Source organism: Lissotriton vulgaris, chromosome 8 (genome assembly GCF_964263255.1).
Source record: "Lissotriton vulgaris chromosome 8, aLisVul1.2, whole genome shotgun sequence".
Classification (NCBI taxonomy): Eukaryota; Metazoa; Chordata; class Amphibia; order Caudata; family Salamandridae; genus Lissotriton; species Lissotriton vulgaris.
Window position 1 is genome coordinate 427,175,565 of NC_141696.1, and position 26,002 is coordinate 427,201,566.

Sequence of the window (26,002 nt, forward strand, 5' to 3'; positions counted from 1 at the left end):
GTTAGTCATTACTCATGAATTAGAAACATAATTTCATTTGACAGAAGATAAAGACTGACAAGTATATGCAACATGGCCAATTGTTTCCTTCTCTACATTCAAATGGCCTACATGGTCGGGATGGTAATTGGCAAAACACAGAGTGGCATACATCAACTATTTGAAAAACTGATGCAAAACATCAACATTCACTCCTGGGGCTCAATGCTTTTCTGCTCGTAAAGCACAGCGAGAAATGCCAACACCAGCAGGGTGATGAAGAAACGTGCAAAATAACACAAAGGACAGAAGCAGACCGGGTAAGGTTATTAAAAGTGCAATATTGGACAAGAAGACTTCCATAGAAAGGGGGAGTACAAATGAAAATTATACATACAAATTGAGAGGGTACCAAAATACTAGTGCATCTAAAAAACAATGAAAGAAATCGAATAAAAAAAAAATCATATTTTTTTATCCAAGTGTTAACATAACATTAGTCCAACCATAAAGACCCATCTTGGAATCGAGGGCGCCTCCCTGACTTTTGGTCGTGGTACTGTACGTGGATGCTAATGGTGGATCGAGTTACAATGTTTGGAAATCGGGTGATTCAAGTTAAGTCAGAGATCAGTATTACTACTTCAGAAGTGTGTCAGTAGTCCCTCGCAATGTTGCATCTGGGCTCAAGGAAAGCCATGTACAACCAAGAGAGACTGCAGGCCTTAGAAAATGCTTGGAAGCCACCACCACCGACTACATTCACATTGGCTTAGATCTAAGGGCCTCACATTTCAATACCTGTTTACCAATAGTAGACATCTGAAAACAAAAGACTTGGTACAGTCCATCCTGTGCGGAGCACATTTGAATGAGGCACGCAGCTGCTCGTTGCGTGCCGCTACGTTGTCTCAAGCTTCTATTTTCATGAATTCAAATGTACTCACCTGTGAATCCGCAAGCTTCAGCCAGGAGGAACGTGCTCCATGACATCAGGAAGAAGAGAGCGGTCTCGAGCAGTGGGAAGCAGTGGAGCTTTGTAAATTTGGTCACGTTGATCAACAAGTTAAGGAACATGTCAATAAGTATTTGGAGATAGGGCATATAAAAACAAATGGTCAGCAAACACGTTTATGCTGACACCTCTACAAAGTTAATAGAGCTACAATAAAAGCCAAACTAGTAATACTTATCAGCAAAAGGAAACGGGCGAATGAAAAAACTAACTGCATTTGTACTGAAACATTTCCTGCACTTTCCAGGTGTTCATGTTAATGGGAAAGTATGTCTAGTACAGAAAACAATATTCCTACAGAGGCCTGTTGCAAATCAAGTGATATCCTACCAGCTACCTGAGACCGTGGGAACTAACATCAAACACTAAAGAATAGAAATATTTTTGTTAGCCTGACAGATTGCAGAGACCCTTTGAAAAACTGTTTTTTTTATCTTGTTGTGAAAAAGTCTGGAGAAAGATGCTAATCTTGGCAAATGGTACAGTCTAAGGGAAAGTACACATTTAGTGTTTTGGGAACCTGCTAGTATGCTGATCCATTGCATGTAAACAAAGCCAGCTGTGAGCCAGGGTACAAGATATCTGCAATTCAAGAAGGTAGGTGGGAGATCCCTGGGTGTCAGTGGCCAATGCAGGCCTCAAAGCATTTATATCTACGCTTCGAGGACAGTGAGGCAACCTCAGCACACAGGGAACTGTTTTTTGCAGTAAACCTCGCTGTGTGCCTCGTTTGTTAGGGTTGACTGGATATAACCCCTTGTGCCATAAGTCTTCAAAAGTGTACTCTGAAGTAGCACTCCAGTACTGAAGAGCATTTGCATTACTGTACAATAAGCCACAAAGAGAAGTTCCTACAACTACTGAATGTTAGGCTCCAGATATAAAGGTTAGTGTGTCAGAGGCATCACATGCGCACACAATGAGATAGGGCACGTGTCAGGGCTGTTGGTGGCTTGCCTCATCTAACCTCATATTTAGTCCGGTACTCACTGTTAGAGAGACAGTCACACTGTGAGGGACCAGTGTTGGTTTCAGTGTGGTGTTGACAAGATATATATGAGTGGATGTAAGCGGTATTTGTATGGTGCAAACCTAGCCCGGCAGAGCGCTGTGCAGGGTCAAAGACAAGGATACAGTCAACAAGCAACTGAAGAGATACCTGGATTCTGTGAGCAAAAGTGTACAGCTACTGCATCATGATTTTCAGTTAATTACCCTTTTGGCATCTAATAACAGCAGGTGATCTGTGGTGCGGCTGTGACATTTACGGCATCAAGATGCTACCTGGCGTGAACGCTAAGTTTTATAAGCAATACATAGAAATAGACTTAGAGCACTATGGCTGTTCTGCCTAGAATCTTTGGAACCAGAGATGTTCCGTCCCGGGTCGTATCCATGAGCTGCAGACAGGGATCTTGGGCCATCTGTGGAACTAAGAAAGAGAGAGCTTCACTTTGTAGTGTGACTGTCAGTTAGACATTTGCCAAGAACCGACCTACGTGGCAGCTTAAAAGATTTTCAGGTTAATAGACTATTTCTGAGCAGGGAACCTGCTTCATATGTTTTAGGATCACAAGTCTATAAAATGAACACACAACATAAGGTTAATCCAAGAGGCAAGATTAGGGGGAATCATTTATAAAGAGGACATGAAGTTCCTTTGGTTTTCTAATTAGCCATCTGTGGAGACTGTTCAGTGCTTACATTCTCACGAGAAGAATCCCTCAGACATTAACTGATCGCCCATTAGTTAATGCTTTTACTTTATTTCAGAGGAATCAATTCGCCATGCTGCACATCATGTGCCTTCTTGATAGTATCTCCTTTCATTTGGGTTGGTCCAGATTAGGCTAAACTGTGAATGAACTGAGAAAAATGGATTTTCAACATGATACATTCCATGAAAATCAGGTCGCTGTGAATTCAGTGAGACTCAGCCTTTGACTACCTTTTGTTAAACTGTCATTGAATAAGGTAAATAAACAAAGCAATAGCCTATTCGTCTGATTTGGATTTGTGCGACAGGCACAAAGCTTCGAGGTATCATATTGATTACATAAAAAATAGGAAAAATCCGAAGCTATACTTTGCAACTGTTGACAACTTTTATGAATTTCACAATTATGTATGAAAGGAAGAAATACTTCGGTGCAAATCCTTACATTTCCAAAAACATTACAGAGGTAGAAATTAAAAATACATACACAACAAGCATTTACAATGCAACGGTCTCGCCTTTGCAAAAGTTAGAGCTATTGGCATTGTAAATGACAACATTTTTATTTATGTGTTAGTTTTGAAAACAGATAAATAAATGGCATTGTCATTTACAATGCCAATAGCTTAATCTCTCGCAAATACGAGACTTAGTAGTAGAGTGAGTAATAGTGAGTAGTAGAGAGTGCGTAGTAGAGGAGTAGAGAGTGTGTAGTAGAGTAGTAGAGTGAGTACTAGAGAGTGATTGAGTAGTAGAGAGAGCGAGGAAGAGGCGAGGGGAAGAGAGAAAGGATTGGACAGGAGAATGTTGGGCGAGTGGGGAGGCCATTGTCCAAAGTGTATGATTGAAGCATGGTGTGCGAGGGCACTGCCTTTTACAGAGAGCACAATTGGGCACTACATTTGTATCAAGTAGGCAGCTTTACTGCTAACCCTGCGTGACACATAAATGATAAGACGTGGAAATCGATTTTCTGTGCATATCTCTCATGTGTGCATCACACTTGTAAAGTGTCTTTTTGTTTTGATCCTATTAAAATCTTTGCAACAATCACACTTTAGAATCACAAAAAAACTACGAGCTTCATTTGAACTTTTCTTACTGCTGAAATATTTTGAAATATTTATCAAATTTATTTTGCAAGCATTTTCATATATTACAAAACACTTGACACTGCACAGCTTCTTCCATAGCTTGTAAGCACTGCACTACCTCTCGCACCCCTACTTCTGCACCCCTGCCCTTAGACCACCCACCCACTGCAATTTACCTGGCCCAGAGTTTTGGTGTACACTATGTCCCTTGTGTGGTCTTGCAGAGTAGAATCCTTCTGGAACAGGACGTGCAGCCAAGCTTCAGGAAAGTGCCAGGGAAAGTGAACAGCACGTGCAGGCCAACTTTATGTAAGTGCCAGGGATGGTGGAGCAATAAGAATTATCCTATCAACGTAGCAGGTTGCGTTGTTTAAAGTGCAGTGTTACTGAAAAGTAGACTTGCAGCATTAGGGGTACGAGAAGTGCTGCTGGCAGGACCTGGAGAAAAAGACACAAGTTCCACGAATGGCAGGGTGGAGGTTACCTACTGGGAGTGTGGGGGGAGATAGGGTGGCGTGGAGGCTACAAGTCTCAGGGGTAGTGAGGGTACTAGGCCATAAGTGGTGAGAAGGGGTGCAGGGCAAGGAAGGGTCGGGTTTAAAAAAATAATCTTCCCCTTGTTGATACAATGAACACGGGGGAAGGGGGTGCACTAAGCGACACATTACTGTGCTGTGTGCACCAGGCATATCATATATGGCTCTGTCACCCAAACCTAGAAAATACTCACCCCGTCATATTACACGACTCCCAGACGAGATATTCCACATATAGGCTCATGTAATGACACCCCTGTAGCAATCCACCCCCGCCCCCTCATAACGCTACCAGCTCCCCATCCCACTTTCTTAAAAAGTCAAGTTTTCCATACCTGTGCCCCCCATGGTGTGGCGTGCTGCCCCCTCAGATCCGGATGGGCGCTTGTTCCTGGATCACAGATCCGAGCAGATCTGCCACTGCTGATGAGGACAGCGCGAAAGGGCAGGAGTGCGGGTCCTCAGAGCACAGGGGGGTGAGGGGCTCTGTGCGAGCCTTCTCTCGTTCTTCAGTCTCATCCTCCCTCGCGCACCACCAAGACAGAGGACCTTGTGATGACGGCCATGTGGGCAGGAGCTGTGCAGCAATCAGCCCCACTTGGGTGTATGTTAGCCAGGCAGCAGCGTCCAGGCACTCGTTGGTGCAGAGCAGCGGTGACGTCAATTTCTGCCGCAATGGCGGGAGGCTGGAAGCCCTCCCTGCAGCAAAACTTGCACTATTCAGAGCCTCGAACAATCCGCCCTCTCAAGTTCCGCGCGCCGCCCGCTGACCAGTGCAAACGTGCTGATGCGGGACGCCCTGTCCGTCAGCAGCACCCCTGGCGTGGCTGGGGTCTATTTTAGCATGACCACAGCAGCATTCGGGAACGGAGATTTCATCGAAATGCACGGATTTCACCACTTCTGCTTGGGTTATTTATTCCGCGAAGTCTTCTCATAGTATACGCCACTGCGCAGTGGGCCACGTGGCAAACGCAAAACCTCCTGTGGGAGCAGCATATATCTGTCTACCGTCCGTACCGGTCTTGCTGCTTCGGAGAAATAACGCTGCTCACCACTGTACCGGCCCCTGAGATACTGGCCGGTTTCATTACTTTCTCTGCAAAACTGTTTGCAAACCTACGGCCATGCAGGTTTCCCAAAACACCCCAGCTTTTGCTATGGAGCCACGTCATAGGCGACATATTCATAAAGTTACACTGAAAAAAGAAACTTTTGGGCTGGGTGAATATTTCGAAAGTGAGGAACAACAGAAAGAGTAAATAAATTTTTTTTAAAACAAGCGCTGGCAGTGACGTCGTTATTTTCCCTTTGCCTGCCGTCCCACGTGGACGGACTCGGCCTGACTTCCTGCTGATGGTTCCTTATCTTCTTCATGGGGCCATCTGTTGGCCCCATAAAGAAGATAAGAAAGCTTTTACGCCAGCAGGAAGTCAAGTAAGCCAGTCTGAAAAGGACGGGGCTTACAGAGAAAGAACAACTTCACTAGGACCTCTTCCAAATGGCTGGCCACCGTTTAGGACGCCAGCCAATGGAAAAGAGGGGCGGTGCCTAACCTCGCTAGTGAAAATCTCTCTATGTCATTAAGTCTCGCCAGCTTGACTGCGCATGTGCACAGTCTTTCGCAGGCTGAGACCTAAAAATCACAAAATATGTAAAGGCACAACATCCTTGGGGGCTTTCTACTCATGGTAATAATTATGCCACCTACCAAATTATTTTTTAACAGGAAAATGTGCTCTCTTAATCTATTGGGCTTCTGATAATCTGTTTCTAAATGTCGTTTGTGCAGGACTGTATCCCATTTTTATTTTATTCCAGCATTTAACACTAATATATTAATGTAAGCAATTTGTAAACAATTGGTATCTCAAAATTAATCTAGTAGGATCAGAAGGTTTCTATAACGGAAAGCCCAAAGTAACAAAGTCATTGGTCATAACTGTAGAAGCAGCCCTATCTTTCAGCTAACCCTGGCTACTCTGGCAATAAATTCAAAGAAAGGTTTTAAGAATCTGAGTTGGCAGTATAATTCCAATCTATTAAAAAGAGAGGTGTTCAGATAGGTTTGGCACCTTTCTCAGAGAAAAATCTGGGCCCCGTGTTAGTGTATTTAGATTTTGGAAGAGCCAGGGTCTATGACTAAAATAAGAATGTATCTAAAATCCACTGCAAAAAAAATGTATGTGGCAATTCTGCATATGTTTACTTTAATTATTAGTCAGGAATCAGTTAAACAGCTCTAAAATACTTCTTTAAGTCATTTCTTCTTTTATTTGATTTTTAAAGTCTACAACAAAAAAGTGAACAAATCCCCCTTTGACTCATTTTCTTATTTATTTACTGGCCTTGCCATAACAATTCTTGTCATGCAGGTAAAACAGTGGTTAGGTGGCAACCCTGTGTTCAATACAGCCGTCACTTGGGTCTAAAAACATTTTATAGCCATGCAAATAGAACGGCGCTAGTAAGCACCGGGAACTTATGAGAATACTTTGGACAGCAAGAGTATGTGTAGCAAATCCACGGGGGGGGGGGGGATCCGTTTTTTTTAGAGAGCAGCATTGCAAACAAAACAGTACAGTCTGCAAGAAAACATTATTACGGTCCTAATACATTATAATATTGCGTTCGGCAATGGCAATTTTTAAGATCTGGTCATGAACTATATGTAACATAAAGAGAGCAGTGACTGCAAAATACATTCTTATTTTTTGTGATAGAGTAATACCGATTTTGGCATATGAGCAAGTATGTTTCAAGTACAGGACACGTGACGGACTTGGAAAGAAAAAGGGGCAACACCCACACACTGCGTGAAGGGAACACATAAATTAAATGGGGTATATTCAGCCATCATTCATTGTAAGACGGAAGTGGTAGAAAAGTGGCCAAGCAGAGTGGACACAGAGAGCCACGTAGAGCAAGTGCCATTTTAAACAACAAAATGAGAGAGTTCGGCAGTTCAACAACACAGTAAGGAAAAGGAAGTCAATAGAGCTGTTATGGACCAAAAGACTAGCAGTACATTTGAAAGAGTATTTGATTTAAATAACATATAGCATTAACACCCTTAAACATCAGATCTGTCTGCATACGATAATCAACACAACACAGACCCTAGAAATTCAAGAGAATCTTAGAAATGTAGAGTTAGGTTAAATACAAATTCAGTGACTAGTTATTTATTTATTTATTTTGAAAGTTTTATATAGCGCGAACAGGATCTTTGCAGATATCAGAGCGCTTTACACGGCTGGGAATGCCAGCAAGAGAGTGGGGTTACACATAAGTAGTACAGCACATCAATAATACAAATATAACAGTTAAAAGTGTGCATAGATAGTCAGTAGCATCAATAATACAGGTGAGATACATAGTCATAGAGTTCGAACAGCGAGTTAAATGTGTGCGTAGTTAGGGAGCAGTTATATATCTAGGTATATCTATATATGGCCAAGAGAGTAATTACTGAAGCAAAATTAAGTAAAAAGTATTAAACAACTTGAAGAAAGCGCTTTATAATTTTTTTTAATAATAATAATAATAATAATAATAATATGTAGCCCAAATCTGTGTTGTAGATTTATAAACTTATGCCACTTGATGATATTCATTCTGGTTCACAGAGTAGTATCAATGTTAGGCAATATATACAAATTGAACATATAACACAGCAGGTGCTTGAAAGCAATTGAAACAACAAGATACAAAGAGAAACCAGAATTCCTATTAAGACTAAATAGAGAATAAACAGGAATTAATTTTGAGGAATCAGTGATCCAATCAGCACAACGAGAGGAAAAACAATACATGTACGACGTCAATTTTCAAGCTTGCGCAAAATCACGGTTAAAAGGATATAAGAGCAGTCACAACTCCTGTAGCTAGGCCCATCGCAAAGGATCCACTGAATATCCCAAGGAACACTCCCACAGACTTGAAGAAGGCAGCGGCATCAAATGTATGGCTGTTACCACCCGTGGGCTGATAGGCAACGATCGACCTGAAAACAAGCAGAGTGTGAGAAATTTACCCCCACAATCCAATATAACCATTATATGTAAAAATATAAAAACTAACTTGGATCACTAGAGGGGTTGACAGGAGGCAGCCACAACATTAATAGAGGGATGGAGGACAGGTTAATTAATTATGAGTCATAAACAACTTAGTAACAAAAAAGGCAGCTGTGTCACATCACTGCTGACCTGAGATTATTAAAGTAAAATGGGGATACATCAATACAAGGTTTGAGAATTACAAACAAACTCCACAAATATATTCTGAAGCACAAACCAAATTGAGATATGATCAAGATAACAGTAGCAACTTCTTTATTTATGCAGATGTTAAGACAACAAGTAACAATTGCATATGTTTTTCAATTACAAGTAAACAAATTGAAAAGATCTGTATCTCCCTCCCCCGTTAACCACCCCATCAAGCCAACACAGATCATAGTAATCACAGTATATTGTTAATTGTCAGTAAGCGGTGTACACCCATCAACCAAGAGGTCCACATGTTTCTTGCACATTTCAATTGTACAGGTCTCTGCTAAAAGCCCTATTTAGTTTTGAGTGAGCTCTTGAGTTCCCATCTTTATGTTTCTGTCCGTCCTCTCAGCTAGGTAAAGAAAACAATGGTCCTAGACAGTATTCTCTTGCAATCAATGTGAGAGAATTGCCACAGTCTCGTGAAGAGAATAAATCATCTGGAAGGAAGAGTATGTATCGCATACACACATTCCACACTGTTGGGTTATTGTTAAAGGAAAAGGCACTATACATTATTGCACATTACTTTATTTCATGGTCAAATCCGATGCATCAAATGAAACATAAATGTAAACAAAGAGCATTACATTAAGTAAGCAATGTTCTAAAGGTTACTACCACGGAGGAAAAAAGGGGGTGAGAATTGGTGCTCATGTGAAAGAGAAAGGAAAGATGAAAATCATCAAGGACAATTATAGAACAGTGTTTCGAGATCTTAGATATCTGAGGGATCTGGCTCAGCTTCTCAATATGGCCAGTAACCCTACTTTGATAGGCCTGCCCCTATACACTTTTCAATGATTATTCCTTAATCCAAGGTACATAGTGAAATTAAATCACACTGTTCATTGATTACTCCTTGTTCGTAATGCACAGCGGAATTTCACGTGTGAATTGGGGATAGGGTATAAGGGGTTACATGTAGAGTGTTGGCCCCATAGGTGGATGTTGACGTTTCTACCCTAGTGCAAAAGGGTGGGTGTACTCCTCTGCTACGGGTCTTCCGCAGGACAGGGGGATGGGGACCTTAAGCAAACATGTCAGATGCGATGCCCCTGGAAAGTGGGTGATCCGAGTTTACTGGAGTGCAATCACGTCAAAGATGTTTTTCCCAGCCAAGCCGTGCTGGGACCAGGGAAAATGAGTCCCTGATGTACCGCTATCTGAAAGACGTGGCGTGTCACTTTCAATTAATTATGTGCGGGAATCAATCGCTACTCTTGGAGTTCTATACAGAGAACCTCTGCATCAGTCCGTGTCCCCTCATCGAAGCACTCTGATTTCCCGCCAAGTGGTCAGGTCATCCTGCACCTTCTCGTCTCTCCATTATAATGTGCATTTCTTCCACTAGGGACAATTGCCACCTGTCTCGCACCCATAGTGCACCATTGGGGTGTTGTGATCCCAACCAGCTGATGGCAATTTGCTTTTTTGTTAGCAGTAAGGCCTGCTGTGGAAACTTATAGTGTATTTTCTTTCTCTTTGGTCGAGCAACAAGACCCAACAGGAAGTGCTGAGGATGTAGTGGCAGCAGAATCCCAGTTGCGCCCTGTATCCTTGCTTCCACTTCACTCCCCTAATCCAGCACACACATAGGAATGGCCCACGGCTGACTCCAAAAGAGTCTTATGTCTCCAAAAGGCAATAAATCTATCCGCTGGTTATAAGTCATCAAGTACTTGGCACCCTCACTCTCTCCATCCAGTAACATGTCGCTACTAATGCTTCAAAAAAGTTGCAACTCCGAAATGTTCAAATCCCAGGCAAAGGGCAGGCACCTGACGATTCTCCTGACAATCCGCTCCCATAAATGGGCTTTCTAGCGCACAAAGTAAACTTATTAGGAGAACAGGAATTGGTTTGCACCAGCACATGCCCCTCAGCAATTATTTCCCCCAGTTTTCTCCCTTCACTGGTTGTTTGTGTGCTGCTTAATAATATAATTCGAGATTCTGTAGGCCTAAGCCCCTTAGGTCCTGATCCATGTAGAGAACCTCCAGCGCCACCCTGCAGCAACGACCAGCCCACACCAGTCATACTAGAATACTATTAATAGCCTGAAGACTTCAGGTCTCAGAGGATAAAGTGTGTTTTCTAGGTGATAGAAGCAGCACCCTCTTAGCCATTGTCACCTGCCCATAATAGAAAGTGGGAGTGGGCACAAGAAGCACACAGACGCATGCATTCCTACTATCACTCGCTCCATGTTATATGCATATTGCCTGTCTGCCGTTGCCGCCACCTTAATGCCCAGATATCTGAAATTGTCCACTTCCATCTAACTGCTCCAAACTGGCCAGAGGGAAAATAATATTTTTCCACCTTTAAAGCCAAAGACCAGAAATCCTGTTGAACACCCCCAGTAGCTGCAGCAGGTAAGGCAATGAAGCCCAAGGTTCCCTGAGATAGAAAAGAGTGTTGTCGGCATACAGGCACACCACACTAGTAGAGTCCCCAATCCTGATCCCCCAATCATGTCTGTCGTTCCGGAGAGTCAACAGCTCCAGTGCCAGGGCAAACAGGAGCGGGGAGAATGGGCAGTCCTGTAGCATGCCCTTTCCAGACACCATTCCAACCAATCCGACAAGCGCCGTAGGGCTCATTTAGAGCAGGGGTCTCCAACCACCATGGAGTAGCTACCTCTGAGTAGCTCACCTGTGTGAAGCTCATGCTTATTGAATTAGAAAGCTTTTGATTGGTTGAATTATTATACATATAAAAAAATTGAAATTGTACAGTACTAATAATATTAGTCGCTCTCAATGTGTTTCATTGAACATAAGTAGCTCTCAGTACAGAAAAGGTTGGAGACCCCTGATGTAGACTAATGGGACCCAGCCACAAAAGGTAGGCCCAAACCCCATCTGCGGGAGTACTTCCAACCGGTAAGACCAACTCAGAATATTAAATGCCTTCTCCAAGTCAATCGCAACCAAGGATATCTCTTTATCACAGTCGATGACGATATGCAGGACATGTGTGAGTCTCCTTAGATTTAAAGCAATGCTGGGGCCCAGTATGAATCCACAATTGTCTGTGTACACCAACTGTCCAACAACCAATTGCAATGTATTAGCCAGCAATGTACAGAGGACCTTAGTATCTGACTTGATCATGGTCAAAGGTCTATATGAGTCTGGATGTGTCAGAGCTCTACCCGGCTTGGGGATCATGCATATTATGCCAGCTTGCATTCTCAGCAGAAGGGTACCCACCTGCTGCACTTCATTAAGGACCTGCAAGAGCTTCTCAGAGGGATGGGGTAAGAAGGCTTGATAGAATTCCAAGGGGAAGACATCACCTCCCGGTGTCTTACATTTGGGAATCACACGTTGTGCCTCTCTAAATTCTTCCAAAAGTGAGGCCAATCTCAAGTCCCTCCTTAAGGGCGTCTGGGACCCTATGGACTCCTACGCTCGCCACTTAACTCCTGATGATGTCAGGCACACCAGAATGCCCTCTGTTATGAACACTCTAAAGATGTTCACAAAAGACGTCATTTATGGCTTTTTGTGTGATAGCCATTGCACAATCCAGAAGCTCCAAGCAGCACACCAGTGGTGTCTCGGATTCCATCCTCAACAACAAGACATGTTGGCGGTCAGGTTTGTCCCCCTTCCTTATGCAGTACCAGGCAATAAGGTTTAAGTGTAAACTTGTCCATCCTGTCCCATGTGCCCCAGAGGCTACAACTTAGGTCTAGCAGCTACAGGCGAGACTTTAGGGACACGCCTTCCCTCGTCTGCGCATCCTTCAGCGTAATCCCCCAATACACCAGATCTCTCCAGAGTTGTTACTTCACCCCATACAGTTTCCTTAAGCACATCCACCTCACTACAGCCTTCATTGCCCCCCATTCATTCGCTGTTGTACCCCTAGTATGCCAGTTAGAGGTCATTTAGCCATCAATTGCTTCAGAGAGGTCAGCCAGACACATCTCGTCTGACATAAAGTCCTGTGGCAGTCTCCAAATCAAGGGAGTGCCACTCTCCGCCGACAAGCAGTAGGCATGGTCAGAAAGGAATGTACCCAAGTATTTGGCTGTCACAATTTTATGCATGTCCAGACCAGCAACCAATATGAGGTCCAGTCCGCTATATATGCTGTGAGTGGGGGACTAACATGAGTATTCCTTGGACGTCTAGTGAAGGGCAAGCCAAACATTCACAAGTTCTCCGTTTGTCACAACAGCAGTCAGAGCCGATGTCATGCCCGGTTTAATGTGCTGCCCTGGTGATGTCCTGTCCATTGTGCCATCCAGAACATAACTGAAGTCTGCAGTCAAGAGCATGGGCATCCCTACATATTCAGTCAGGAGTGCCTGCATTTTATAGTAGTACCTTGCATCGTCAGTGTGCGGTACGTAGGTACTAAGTATGCAAAGTTCCCTTCCATCCAGCGCACCAATTATCAGTGCTCAGAAACCTGCTATGTCTACTGCGGAGTAGTTAAGCTTAAAGGGTATCCCCGGTGCTATCCACACCGATACCCTTCTAGCATATCCAGAGCATGTGACTGAGTATTAATGCCTCCTCCATTTTTCACAAGTTTCCGGGCTCCTGGCTTCATGACGGGGTTCTTCTGCAGACATGCAAATGCAACAATGTAGTTAGGGATGAAATTAAACAGAGTGTTAGATTTGGTGCATTTTAATCTATTTACACAATTACAAATGGGTGGTTTGGGTTCCTAGATCTTATGACAAAGAGAACCGATTTTGAATCCCCTTCATGAACAATTGACATCAACAGTACAACCTGCTTAAACATGGTGCTGATAAGAAATACATTGGACGTGGAACTGATGCAGATTAGAGAAGAACTCTTGTGAGACAATTGATGTAGAAGGAGGGAGTTGTGACTTGCACAGAGATGCTCACTAATGTCCAATTTCACTGTAGTAAGGAGACCATGGTTCCAAAAATGGTTGTTTTCTTTCCTTCCACCAGAATTGTAGACCCTCCATCCAGTTATACCAACAACTCCGACTGAAATATTGGCGTTATTGGCATTCATTTTTGCTGGCAACATCATAATTGATTCTAGCCTTTCAATCACTCAATCAATCAATCAATCAGTCATTTGTTAAGCGCACTACATACCCGCGAGGGTCTCAAGGCGCTGGGGGGGGGGGGGGGGGGGGGGGGGGGGGGCGGCGCTACTGATCTAACTGCCAGGTCTTTAGTATCCTCCTAAATTGCTTTGTTCCCAGACTATCTCATTTTTCATGCCAGATGATATTGAAAAGGCTTAGACAGGATGTGCTGGTTGTGGCTCGATAGAGGAAGATGAAGAATTTGATGCACGCTGTTTCTCCATCTGACTTACGCGTTGGATGAGCTCCTCGATATTTGAGCTGTGTCTGATTTCTCAGATCACATGTCGTAACCTTGCTTCGTGCCTACTGGGTCGTGCCTACTGCACAGTGGGCCCATTAAATATACATCAATAGAGCGGCTCGATGAACGATAGTACAGCAGAATGGATTGGCAAATAGAAAGAGTGGACCTTTAAACCTTATCAGAGGACAATGGATCTGTCCAGCATGGTTGATCAATGAATATGGAAGAGTGGGTCCTTGAACTACATCTGAGGAGGGCAGATCTGCGAGCAATGTTACGGCAGGGTGAATCGATGAATAGAGAAGATTGGGTCCATGACCCATACTAGAGGAGAGAAGTTCTGCGAACCATGCTACCGCAGGGTGGATCATGAATAAAGAAAAGTGGATTCATGACCATACCAGCTGGGCTTGGATCCCTGAAGAATCAAAGACTATTTTCAGAGGGAAAAGATTCACAAATAATGAAGGAGGATTTTATTTGTACTTTAATAAACACTACTTTTGTAGACAAATACAGTTGAATTGCATTTTCATGAGTGTTCTCATTTGGACAACATTTAAAAACATAGGCCACTTTGTTTGCTGCCTAATAAGGTCTTGCACCAACAATTAATAACACAAAATTGGATTTTACCATTGCATAGTTCAAGGTCAGTGAGAGACTCAATGACGGCTAGGTTAAGGTGCATTTATAATCCCAAATCATGTTCTTACCCACATCACAGTTTATACATTTGTGGCAATCTCTGATGTAAAAAGAAAGTAGGTACTTACGAAGACAGCACAATTGCCACGGCGTCATTAAGAACACTTTCGCCAAAGAGAAGGGCATACAGATCCACATCGGCATGGAGATCATTGAATATCGCCAGCACAGTCACTACAAAGGATACACAAACATCAAACTTTCTGGCTAACCAAAAACACCATGCGCGTGTCAGACTCAATACATGTACAACACTGCATTTCCAACAAAACAGGAATCATGGTTTCATGTTGTGCCACAGTTCACAAACACCACCTGCTCGGAACTGGGGTGGTGAAGTGAGCTAAAGAATGATGATAAATTCAACCCGGATCTAACAGTGACTGGGGGTGAGTGTCTGAAAGGTTTCAGCGCTCCGTCCATCATCTCCTGGTTTGCTTCATGGGATGGAATCAGTCATGGTGGGTAGGTTGGATGATCTCCACACATTACTTAAGAGAGGTGGGAGGACAGCATTAATATTAGTACATCTGATTGATGCATTGAATGAACCATACCATCTTGGCAACAAATTGGAGACGACGAGCATAAGAGATCGTGTTTGGAAATGGCTCATACAATTATCCACTGGTATATTCCATGCAGCCTTTCTACTCCTTCCAATCTGCCTTCCATTCCCTGTCTTGCATAGTTCCTCGTGTTACTGCCCTGAGCTAAATATTATTTCATCTACACATAGCCCCAATTGCCCTCTCTGATTTGTTCTTCTGGTTATACCTTCTATACACACATTATTTTGCATTTAGATACCAGCAGTGTTTCAGCCATAATTCAGCTTGGAGTTTGTCTCACTGTTGTTGCCTAGATACATCCATTTTGTTCAAATTGAATAAACATAAAACAATGTTTTAGTTCGTGGGGTGCCTCCAATATCTGAAATGGAGGTCTAAACCTGGTGTATTATTTCTACCAATTTCCATGATTAGAACCCTTTGGTTTCTTTAGGATATAAATTTGTACCTACTCCTTCAGATGAAAAGACTTCTATCTACTTATGTTAAATTATTTACAATAACGAGAAAGGTTCTCCCAAGCTACCTTAACTCATCAAAGAACTCTCAGACAAGGTATCATCTTGATGATTCAATTTCATCAATTCACTGCATCTTGCTATGACTAGATTATGCCAGAAGAGACATCCGCTGATTTAAAAAATAATTTCAAGACAGTATTTTGGTCTATAGTTTATGGAAACTATTGGCCTGAGTTACAGTTTGGCAGACAGGGACACCATCCAAACAAGACGGATATCCCAGTCAGCATTTATTAAAAAGTGCATTAAAAGCGAATTCAAAAAGTGCATTGTAAACTAATGCACCTGTAAAAAGACACAAGGGATTTCAGCACAGTTGTAATGTAGCTCTCGTCCACCAAACTCTAAAACTCTAAAACCAAACTCTAAATCAGGCCCTAGGTTGACTTCCTGTGGAAAGCAATATATTGTTTAAATACTTCTTTATTTGGCACTGTGCTCCTGCCACGGAAGGCGCTCTGTTTCTCTACCACCAGTTTCCTCAGCATGTCGATACGAAGGCCCAAATATTAGCCTCCACAGTCCTACTGAAATGTATTTTTTGGGGACACAGGCATATGGATGAGCGCTCTTTTTTGGCTGGTTCACCCTCTTAGTCATCTTTCTTTCAGCAAGAAGCTTAAGACAAGCTTAGAGGGATTGGCGTATCCTAGTCATCCCCTGAGGAATTTACGCAATCTATGAACAGAAGATAAGACCTAATTCAACCAAAACACATTATGATTTGCCTGTAATGTAACTTGATGCTTCATTTTATGGATGTAGCACTTAATAACACAAATACATAGGAAGTAAATAGGCTCGTAGCTTGGAGAGGTAAACCTGGGTTAAATATACAGACATTTTAATCAACCAATGTCAAGTTGGAATGACTTTCCAGTCTCATTCTTTATCCAATAAAACCATGGATAATATATTCTGCCCTTGGAAACCCATGCACTCAAAATGGTTTACATTCAGCAAAAGATTTATGAAGAAACAAGATGTTATTTTTAACTGGTATACAATGAATATGGGAAAAATAAAGTAATAATTGTGGAGCTCACCTGGATCTGTAGCAGAGATAATTGCTCCAAACAAAAGACAGTCTGTATAGTAAAAGGTCTCACCAAGTTGGCCCACTAGCTGCATTAACTTCACAATGCCGTACATGAGATTCCTGTTGAGAATCAGGTTATAAGACTTTGGATGAGTTCTTCATTCATGTACTGTCTTTTTATTACATTTGTTCTCGGCCATGTCAATGGCATCAAATCAATATAAGTGGTTTGACTATAGGTAGAGGCAAGAACCAGAAAGGTAAGTTTTAAAGGCAATCGTCTTGTGTTGCTTCTTGTTCTCAAGGTGGGAGCTGATTTTATAATTTACTGCTAACAGCCCCCTCCCTCCTGCAGGACCAAGGGACATGGCTGAGAGAGCTGTCTGAGGAAGCACTTCAGTATGGATGTCTGCACCCCTGAACCCACAGCCATAAAGCTCAGCATGCCACCCAACCCACATTATTGTGAAGAGGGGCAAGGGACAGAAGATGTGGTAGTACTGTATTGAACAGGGGAGCCTGAGCAAGAGTTGTGGATCTGAAGTTGAAGGCGAGAGAGAGAGTGTGTGAGAGAGAGAGGGAGAGAGAGAGAGAGAGAGAGAGAGAGAGAGAGAGAGAGAGAGAGAGAAAGTGCCTGATGCTGGGGGCTTCCCAAGGGGTCAAGCTACCCCCGCCCCTCAAAGTCCTCGATTGTCCCTCTCCTTGGCTGGTATTGCCCCTAGAAGGGTCTGTCCACTCCAAAGTCATTGAAGGTCAAGCTAAAAAAAGTAGGAGAGCACATAGAGTGGTGAAATGACAGTAGGTTTCACCCCCATGCAACCATCTCACTAGACCTTCCAATACACCCTCATCCCACATCACTTTCAAAGAAGTTTCACACTGTATATCACCGGGCAAAACAATAACATGCTAGGAATTTGAATCTACCACTGCTTCCCTGACAACGCCAGTTCCTGTCCACACTCCCAGTGCATCAATGGACTCAGAATTGCATCCAAGTTGCCTGAACCTGAAGTAGAGTGGACTGGATCTGAACAGAGTATGCAGAGAAGAGGCCTGTAGATGTTCCTCATTACAAGGCTGGTAATGGAGAAGTGTGGCTCAATGGTTAGAGCGGCAGACCCTGATGCAGAGGTCTAGCCCGGGACCATGGTTCAAATTCCCGCCTCGGCGGGTCTTGGGTTCAAAAATTCCACGGACCTGATAATTCTCGCCTCGGTGCCTATTCCAATCATGGAATCCCACTCTGCAACTCTGGGCAATAGGTTGCTTAATCTCCACAACGGCCCCCACAACGCTAAGGATGCCTGGCCTCCACCTTTGGGGTGCCCAGGAGTGGATGCCTCACAGGGAAAGCCAGGATGGGTTCCAAAGCGGTATTCGTACAAGCGCCTTGAGACCCTTGCGGCTGAGTAGTGCACTATACAAGTATCAATTTACATTTTATTTTCCCTGAACACTAACTGGTGTGATACTTGGTTATACTGGATACACACCGGATGTAACTATAATCACTTACCACACTTTCCAGATCCACAGCACGGGAGATGTATCAGAGGAAAATATAAGTACTGCAGTAAGAGAAAGTCTTGGACATTTTCTGGATCATGCACCACCATGAAGTCATTGCCAGGCCCATATTTGTATGGGATACAGGGGGTACAAAATCTCAACTTCAGACCTCAACTGAGATCAACAAAACATCAATCAGAAATTCATGCCACATTAAAAGTGGAAGGTTAAGCTAGTACAAATTCAAGAAACTTAAAAAAAAAATACTATAGCACCCATATTTAAAGGAGACTTCATAAAAGTTAAAACCTCATTTGATAATGTGATATATTTAAAAAAAGAAAAATCGTAAAAATATTCTTTGCTGAACTCTTAAAGTCTAGAAGCCAAAAAATGAGTGATTAAAATCCCGAATGCCATTAGTGCAAATGGGGGCAAATGCATTAATCACAGGTTCCACTCACCTATGCCCTTACTGTAGCTTAGTAGCAAATCACTTAACCTTAACAGATGAATTGATCTACACACTCTGTGCGCAAGTGAAAGGTAAGGTTACATTCTATTAATCATGGCTGATTCCACTATTGTCTCATACATTTTAAGTTTTGCACAGTATTGCAGGTCTAATTTAAATCTTACTTGGGGTACTATAGGGGTTATTTATCGTTCAGGGGACCGGCTTCAACAAAATGATGGTCCATCTGTTCCATTTACACTCAGGTGAATCAACATGTTTCTGCCAGTGGATCATCGCTGGCTCTGCCGGCGGAAACCTTAAATCAACAACCTCAAGGAGATTGGGCTGCCTTATTTAGGGTGGACATTCCGACTAACTTTTTTCCTGTTCTAGACCACCAAGAAAGCCTGATTGTCCAGAAATATAAACATACATTTTATTCAGTGTTCTGTTTACAATAGCCCTCTATCCCCATCCAGAGTGCTCCCAGATTTGTGATTTGCCTAACATGAATGGTACAGAAGAGTAACACAATATACTAATTCTTATTTACTACTTAATCTGGTTGTGTGTAATTATAACCTGTGAAACAAATGAGGTGTATGTGTTGCACTGTTTACGAAAGGTGGTGACTGGGAATTCTCTTTCCAAATTCAAGGCAGTTTCAACAACAACAGATATGGAAAAAAAGGACCCTAAACCAGTCAAAAGCGACTGCATAAGTTCAAAACCCAATACAGTCCTAAGTTTTGGAGGGGATGCGACAATAGAAATCATGAGGTATATATGGTAGGACTACATTCAGATAACTCAATTTTGGACGGAAGTCATGGAAGAACAGGACAAATTTGGGCTACCTGATCCTGCTAACAACAGATACTGTTCTTCTGAGGATCAGCCTAACGGCATTGAAGTTTCAAACCAGGGCGGAAGAAATTATACCATGGAACTGCCTGGGTGCAGGAAAACAACCGTGGCCTCCCTCTAGAGAAAGCCTTATCCTCCTTCGACAACACAGTGGCAAGCCCGCTTCTTGCGACTCATGGCCACGGAGAAACAGAAAAGTTTAGTGTGATGCTGTCTGGGGCCCAGTGATAACATACCCGGTGAGGGGAGTGCAGCAGCCACCCTCCATCCAAGATTGAAAAGCCGGATTTTGCTATCTGTCTAACACCGCACAGCTTGCAAGGACAAGATGATATGATGGACTATCTGACTCATATACTGAAGATGCAAATAACTGAAATAAATCATTAGGTAAAGCTTTCCCATCCTCTGAATCGAGGACCCCACATTGAAGGGATATAGCCTCATGAGACAGAGTGAAAAACTATCTTTGTAACGTCCGCAGAGATATTAAATGTCATGGTTGTTTTATGGAAAGTTGAGCAAGGGTGGGAGTAGGGGTGGGGGTGGCGAATGTTTAAATCAACTGCTGCCTTTATACTCTGTGACCTATTGAGGACCACTTCAACAGGAATGAATATTGTATGGACTGATAAGCGCTCTTAAATAATGTGTTGGTCTGATAACACATAACAAGGTGCCTTGGTGTTCTGAATTTGTCCCTCCAGACATTAGCTCATGATTCTGAAAAAACAATAAAACTGCTAGATAAATAAAAAAAAAAGTAACAATGTAAATTCTACTTTTCTTGCTATAGTCTGCCCCTAAGGATCGTCGCCACCAACACTGTGAAGTAGGCTTTTTTCAGGAATACACAACCTCATAAAAAATATAAAGATAAACACTTTTCTCGGAAGACTGAGTACACTCACCCAACGATGAAACAAGAAACTGCTGTTCCCAAGAAGGCGTACACCAGAATGGAGCCCAAGTTTCTGAAAAAATGCCTCTGTTGGGGAAAAAAAAACATTGCATTAAAATAAAATCGATTATTTCCCCAGTACACCTCGTAGCATGGCTGGCAACCATTTTACAACTTTATTCTACTTTTTCAAAGATTTCTAAAGATATTAGGCAGGAAATTATAGTTAGTTACTTAAGAGCAAAAGGCAGATATGATTCAGGGTGCCCTGGATGATTGCAGATGGCAACATATCCTGTCCCTAAAATAAAAAAATATTTGAAATAAATGTTGATGTTGGATTTTGGTTACAAACAACTCTAGCAGCCTTTTTAAAAAAAAAATGTTTAATATGTTAAGCGCGCTAGTTTACTGATCGTACGGAACATGTAATCGATGAACAAAGTATCCAGAAATCAATCATTGAGAGGCAGATTGCAGTTCTACACCATCAATAGCCATGAAGGACAGGATTCACAGTTAGAATACAGACTCAGAGCAGGCACTTTTCAGAGAATAGATGATTGGAGACCAATCTGTCAGTAGTGGAACCAAACAGAGGGTTGTCAAGTATTTGATTTGTGCTAGTGGTTGCCAGTGGCTAATGTCAAAGTAGAGGGACATTTTGCAACTGTCCACCTTGTACGTGTACCGGTCCCAGTCCGGGTATACTGCTGCCTTAACATAGCTGCAAGGTTTCAGATTGCCATGTGGGACATTCCTAAAATTTCAGTCATTCGAACGACTATGAGTGACACTTTCTCGCGAGCAAAAATCATGCAATGAATAACTAGGGAAACTTATAAATATCAGAAATTACAGCCATTTGAGCAGCAAGAAACCCCAAGAACTTGTTGAATCTGATGCAGAGCACCAGAAATGGAAGGACACTAGTGGTAAACATCCACTGGCACCCGTAGTCAGAGCAGCCATGCGGCCTACTGAGATTACGGTCTGCAGAATTAAATGAAATCTGAGATCTCTTGCAGATGTAAACCTGAAGTATGACGAGACAGAGCAGCCCTGCACCTGCAGATACTGTGTCTCAATTAACTATCAGATCAATGCGTGGTGCGCTCCGTGCTGTGAAGCTACTGATGACAATGGACAGGGGGCCTCTGAAGGAATGATGATGCAAGTCGTAATGGACCCCCTCCTTCCCCCTTGCCCGGCCGGGCCCCAGAGCAGAGAGGGCCTGCTGGTAATCTGTCACGCATTGGCGCGCAGCACGGAACATTTGACCAAAGTAAACACTTACTCAGAGTTCAGACTGCTGCTGTCTCTGCGTCCCGGTCCTTCCTGCGGCCTCGGCGTGAGCCTCACAGGGACCCACGGCCGCATAGCACACTGCATCATGCACTCTTCTTCTCTCCCAGCAGAGTGACTCAATGACTCGTCCCCCGCCCACCGCACTTTGCGCCAGCGATCTCTGCGGTACCTCTGATACGCTGCGGCGCGGGCGGCCATCTGTCCTGTCGGTCTGCCGGTTTTTATGGAATTTAAATTGCGGCACAGTAAGCAGTTGCAGAGCACGGAGGACTCGACTCTCAGTTTGAGTCCCCCGCCAGTTTTGAACTCACTTCCTCCAGCCCAGAACGTGACACACTACGGTCACATCCGGAGATTGGGCCCCCTGGTACGCCACAGCTCTAGTGCAACCACTCCTAAAACTGCCTGGGCAGGCCCCGCTCACCGGTCTCGGTAATTGGCAGTGTGAGAGTCACTCTGTGTGTGGTGTGTGGTGTGTCTGAAAGCCGTGCGGTGCCAGAAATATGATTATGTTGCCAGCAGGAGTCAGCTGCTGGGCAGATTTAATTTGTAACAATATACTGTAGCACTCTCAGCCACTCGACTCCAGAGCTGAGAGCAGATAAGATTAGTGCCGGCAGCAAGTCTGCGCAGCAGTGGCCTGTTTCAGAGTGGCAGAAATGTGTGACAATGCATTTCAGTGCGGTGATGCGGATCACCACACTGAAATGCGTTAGCGTCACACATGATGCGTGATACTTGGCAGGCCTGGCCTTAATTCACAGAGCACCAGGAGACAGGAGAGCAGTCGTTTTTCCATTTCTCCCACATTTTAAGGAAACAGAAGGACTATCATGCATTCCCAAAAACCATAATGGAAATAAATGAAGACCTGTGGTTCTCACTCCAGCATGGTGCCCATGCGGCTTTTTGCCGGGCCGAATATAGAGCAGGAGGAGTTTGTGGGCTTTGACAGGTAGTGTGCTGCAGCTGTAGCCAGGAAATGACCTGATTAAAAGGAGAGGGAAGGTATGCCCATCATCCCAGGCCAACACAAAGTCCTCACTCAGCCCCCTGAAAACATTTAGGGTACCAGGTGCACAATTTACATTTGGGAGCTGGTGAAATTTGCAGTCCAACATTTATTTGGGCCTATTTAAGACACACAGTTGCCCCCTGCTCATTCTTTACAGACCTCTAAGTAATCTCATGATGGACATATGGGTGAAATTCATTTATTTCACAGCTCATTCATTCTACTCTTGCTCTTTTGTCTCAGTTTTTGTATTTGAGATTATTTACAACTCGGCTCATGTGCATAAAATGTTTGTAGAGGTAACTTTTCTTTCAAACCACCCACAGTTTGTATTACTGTCCTGAATTACCGATCACAATTCAGCCACAGCACCAGAGAGAGGCAGGAAGATTCATTTTTCCCTACATTCAATGCGTAAAACAGCAAACGTGACAATATTCAGACCTGTAAGGCTGTGTAACGAAGGTGGTATCATTTCTGGCACTCCACTGTTATGTTCAGTTTTAAGGAAATACAGGGAGGTTCACCCCCTAAACATGGCTGAAGGATAAAAGCGCAGACACAATCCTCTGGCCCACCGGTGAGCCCATGGCCCATAGGGTGGGGCTTCAACAAACTCTTGGGGACCTCATTTAGGATTTGAAGGAACTGAAAATCCTCCAACTTCTAGAACAAACTCTAAATGTGGAGTAGAATCCACTGAGGAATATAACTGTGGAGGAAATTCAATCAGTGGATTTTACTCCATACTTAAGGTGTTCTACCCTACATTAGAGGGATCCAGCTTCCTCCAAACCCGAAAAGAGCATCAGACAATTTGTGAGTTATATCAAACGTGCTTTAAAGCTCATTTACAGCACAAGCTGCGGCTCTTACTATAAATACATAGATGCAAGGGAACAATATGTTTTATGCGAGCCGATGACCTGTGTATCCTGTACCCTACACTGAGAAGTGGCTTATCCAGCACAAGGAGAAGCACAATGGCATACCAACTTGGTTGGAACTGACCATCTGGCTGAGTACTTCTCCCCAGCATCCTAGCCCAGCTACACCTCAGGGGCAGCAGGAGAATAACTGGAGGGAAAAACATATTTGTGCACACCTACAGTTTCATGGGTGAACAGCAACGCAGAAGTAGTTGGAGCCACAGGTCAAGATGAGAGCCTGCAAGGTGTCTCGCGAGGTGGAAAAACCTGCTGGAGGAGAATGAACACCACATCCAGTGACAAAACGCACACTGGCTGCCATCATTGTTCTAGACATTTCGTGAATTCAAACAAACATATGGTGCAGTAAGGTCGACGACAATGCATAATAACTTCGCCGGCATGAAGAGCGATCACCGCCAGAACCCCAACCGTCCTGCCATCAAGCAAGACCACACCAAAATTCCCGAAGAGGAAGCATCGGACCGCCGCAACAGCGAGCCTGGAGCCACTATTTTAATTCCCCGTATCCTTCTTCATGCCGGCGAAGTTATTATGCATTGTCATATCCATGCAGATATTTTAATATACCACCGCAAATCGGAATAAACAGAAATCAGAGGCTATGTAACTGTCGAAATAGTCTCAAGACAAACATGACACATTGTTTTTTGTCCTGATGATGATGCATGTATTCTCAAGCTGCATCGAAATGTCGTCGACCTTACTGCACCATATGTTTGTTTGAATTCACGAAATGTCTAGAACAATGGGTTGCTTTAAATGAATCCTAGTCTGTAAAACTGAACAATAGTACAGACCGCTTTGTGCGCTTTTACATAATTTTCTGTCACTTGTTTTGTCTTGTCTCCTGTGGGTCACAGGCTGTGCCCACTTTTGTATAAATGTTGAATATATGAACCAATACAGAAAACTTGACGAATAAAATCCTGTCCGGCTGGACAGAGGTCATATATACTATTTAGTATATGTCTATCATTCCCATGATCCTAAATTACTAGGGTCCTCTGTCTTGTACAATAGATTACTGCCCAAGGACCCTAGTGTTATTCCTTTTGGGTTTCCCTTGTCCTGTTAAAACAGCTCTAATTATTGAGCCACACTTCTCCATATAAATCTTAAAGAGGTCAGAACAGGCAATGACCCCTTTTTTCATGGCTAAGACATTCAACAGTAACTGGAATCCCTGTCCAACACACAATGATCACCCCTTGATGGTCTCAAGCAAAATGAAAGTCCGGGAGAGTCATATCAAACCTCATGGCCATAAGGATCACTGTGGAACAAGGGACAGATGTGGACACAGCAGTCTATCTCGTTACCAATCCACTTTCCACTCTTCAATCAGGGGTGCTGACGCAGCTGGTCTCCTGCGGACCACTGTGAGAAGATTAACCCATGTTCATCTAATCATGGACACTGCCACTCTGGATGCAGTGCAGACTCAGTGCAATTGGAAGAACAATGAAATAATGAGAAGCAGGGAACCATAGACTCTTATATCAGAGGAAGAGACCTAGTCATGGTCAAAAAAACTTCCATCGGGGTGAAAATTCAAAATGCAATCTGAGATACACCCGCAGACCTCACATGCATCATTCGAAGACAATATCATTCTACAGTGACTCCAGTAGCACCTGAAACGTGTTATATGTTGTGTAATTATATATTTATCTTCCCTGGTGCTTGGCCCTTGCTGTGGGAATACCTTGTGTTGAATGTTAGAGTAGCGGTGATGCAATGGAATGTTTGTGTGCCTGTGAGGTGAGGAGTGTCAGCTGGAGTATGGGCTAGGCAGCACGGAGGCTGCTCCTGGTGGGGCTAGCCTCGTGGCTATCCTAAGGACCTAGCCATGGATGCACTTATCTGCTACTAAGACTAAATAAATTATCATCTAAAATTACATCTCAGCTAGCAGACTTTCCTTACAACATTTTAGCGATGATTTGGAGACAGAGGCATGTATGTAAACTGGTGTATCTACTGAAGATAGCTAAAGAAAACTGAAGATTCAACTACTGATGAACTTAAGAGCGCTAAGAAATACAATTTCATACATAAACAGAAGGCCCTGCAGGACCACCAGTGTCCTCTACATCGGACGGCCCGAGATAGTACGTGCTTCTGTAATTTACATGGTTTGGTTTTCATGCAATGGAGACAACCTACAGTGCAGTGAGCATGACCAAC

At 43.3% G+C, this 26,002-nt stretch overlaps 1 protein-coding gene across 2 annotated transcripts in view; it reads right to left on the bottom strand.

The window, feature by feature from the left end:
• The window catches only part of SLC9A7 (solute carrier family 9 member A7), a 471,766-nt gene that overhangs the window by 167,593 nt on the left and 278,171 nt on the right, over positions 1-26,002 (bottom strand). For both annotated transcript variants that reach the window (XM_086934195.1, XM_086934194.1), the window contains exons 4-8: positions 20,550-20,626; positions 16,810-16,922; positions 14,739-14,844; positions 8,206-8,347; positions 927-1,032 (exon numbers count right to left, since the gene is read on the bottom strand). In XM_086934195.1, the coding sequence (XP_086790321.1) occupies positions 927-1,032; positions 8,206-8,347; positions 14,739-14,844; positions 16,810-16,922; positions 20,550-20,626 (544 nt within the window). The remainder of the gene's footprint in view (positions 1-926; positions 1,033-8,205; positions 8,348-14,738; positions 14,845-16,809; positions 16,923-20,549; positions 20,627-26,002) is intronic.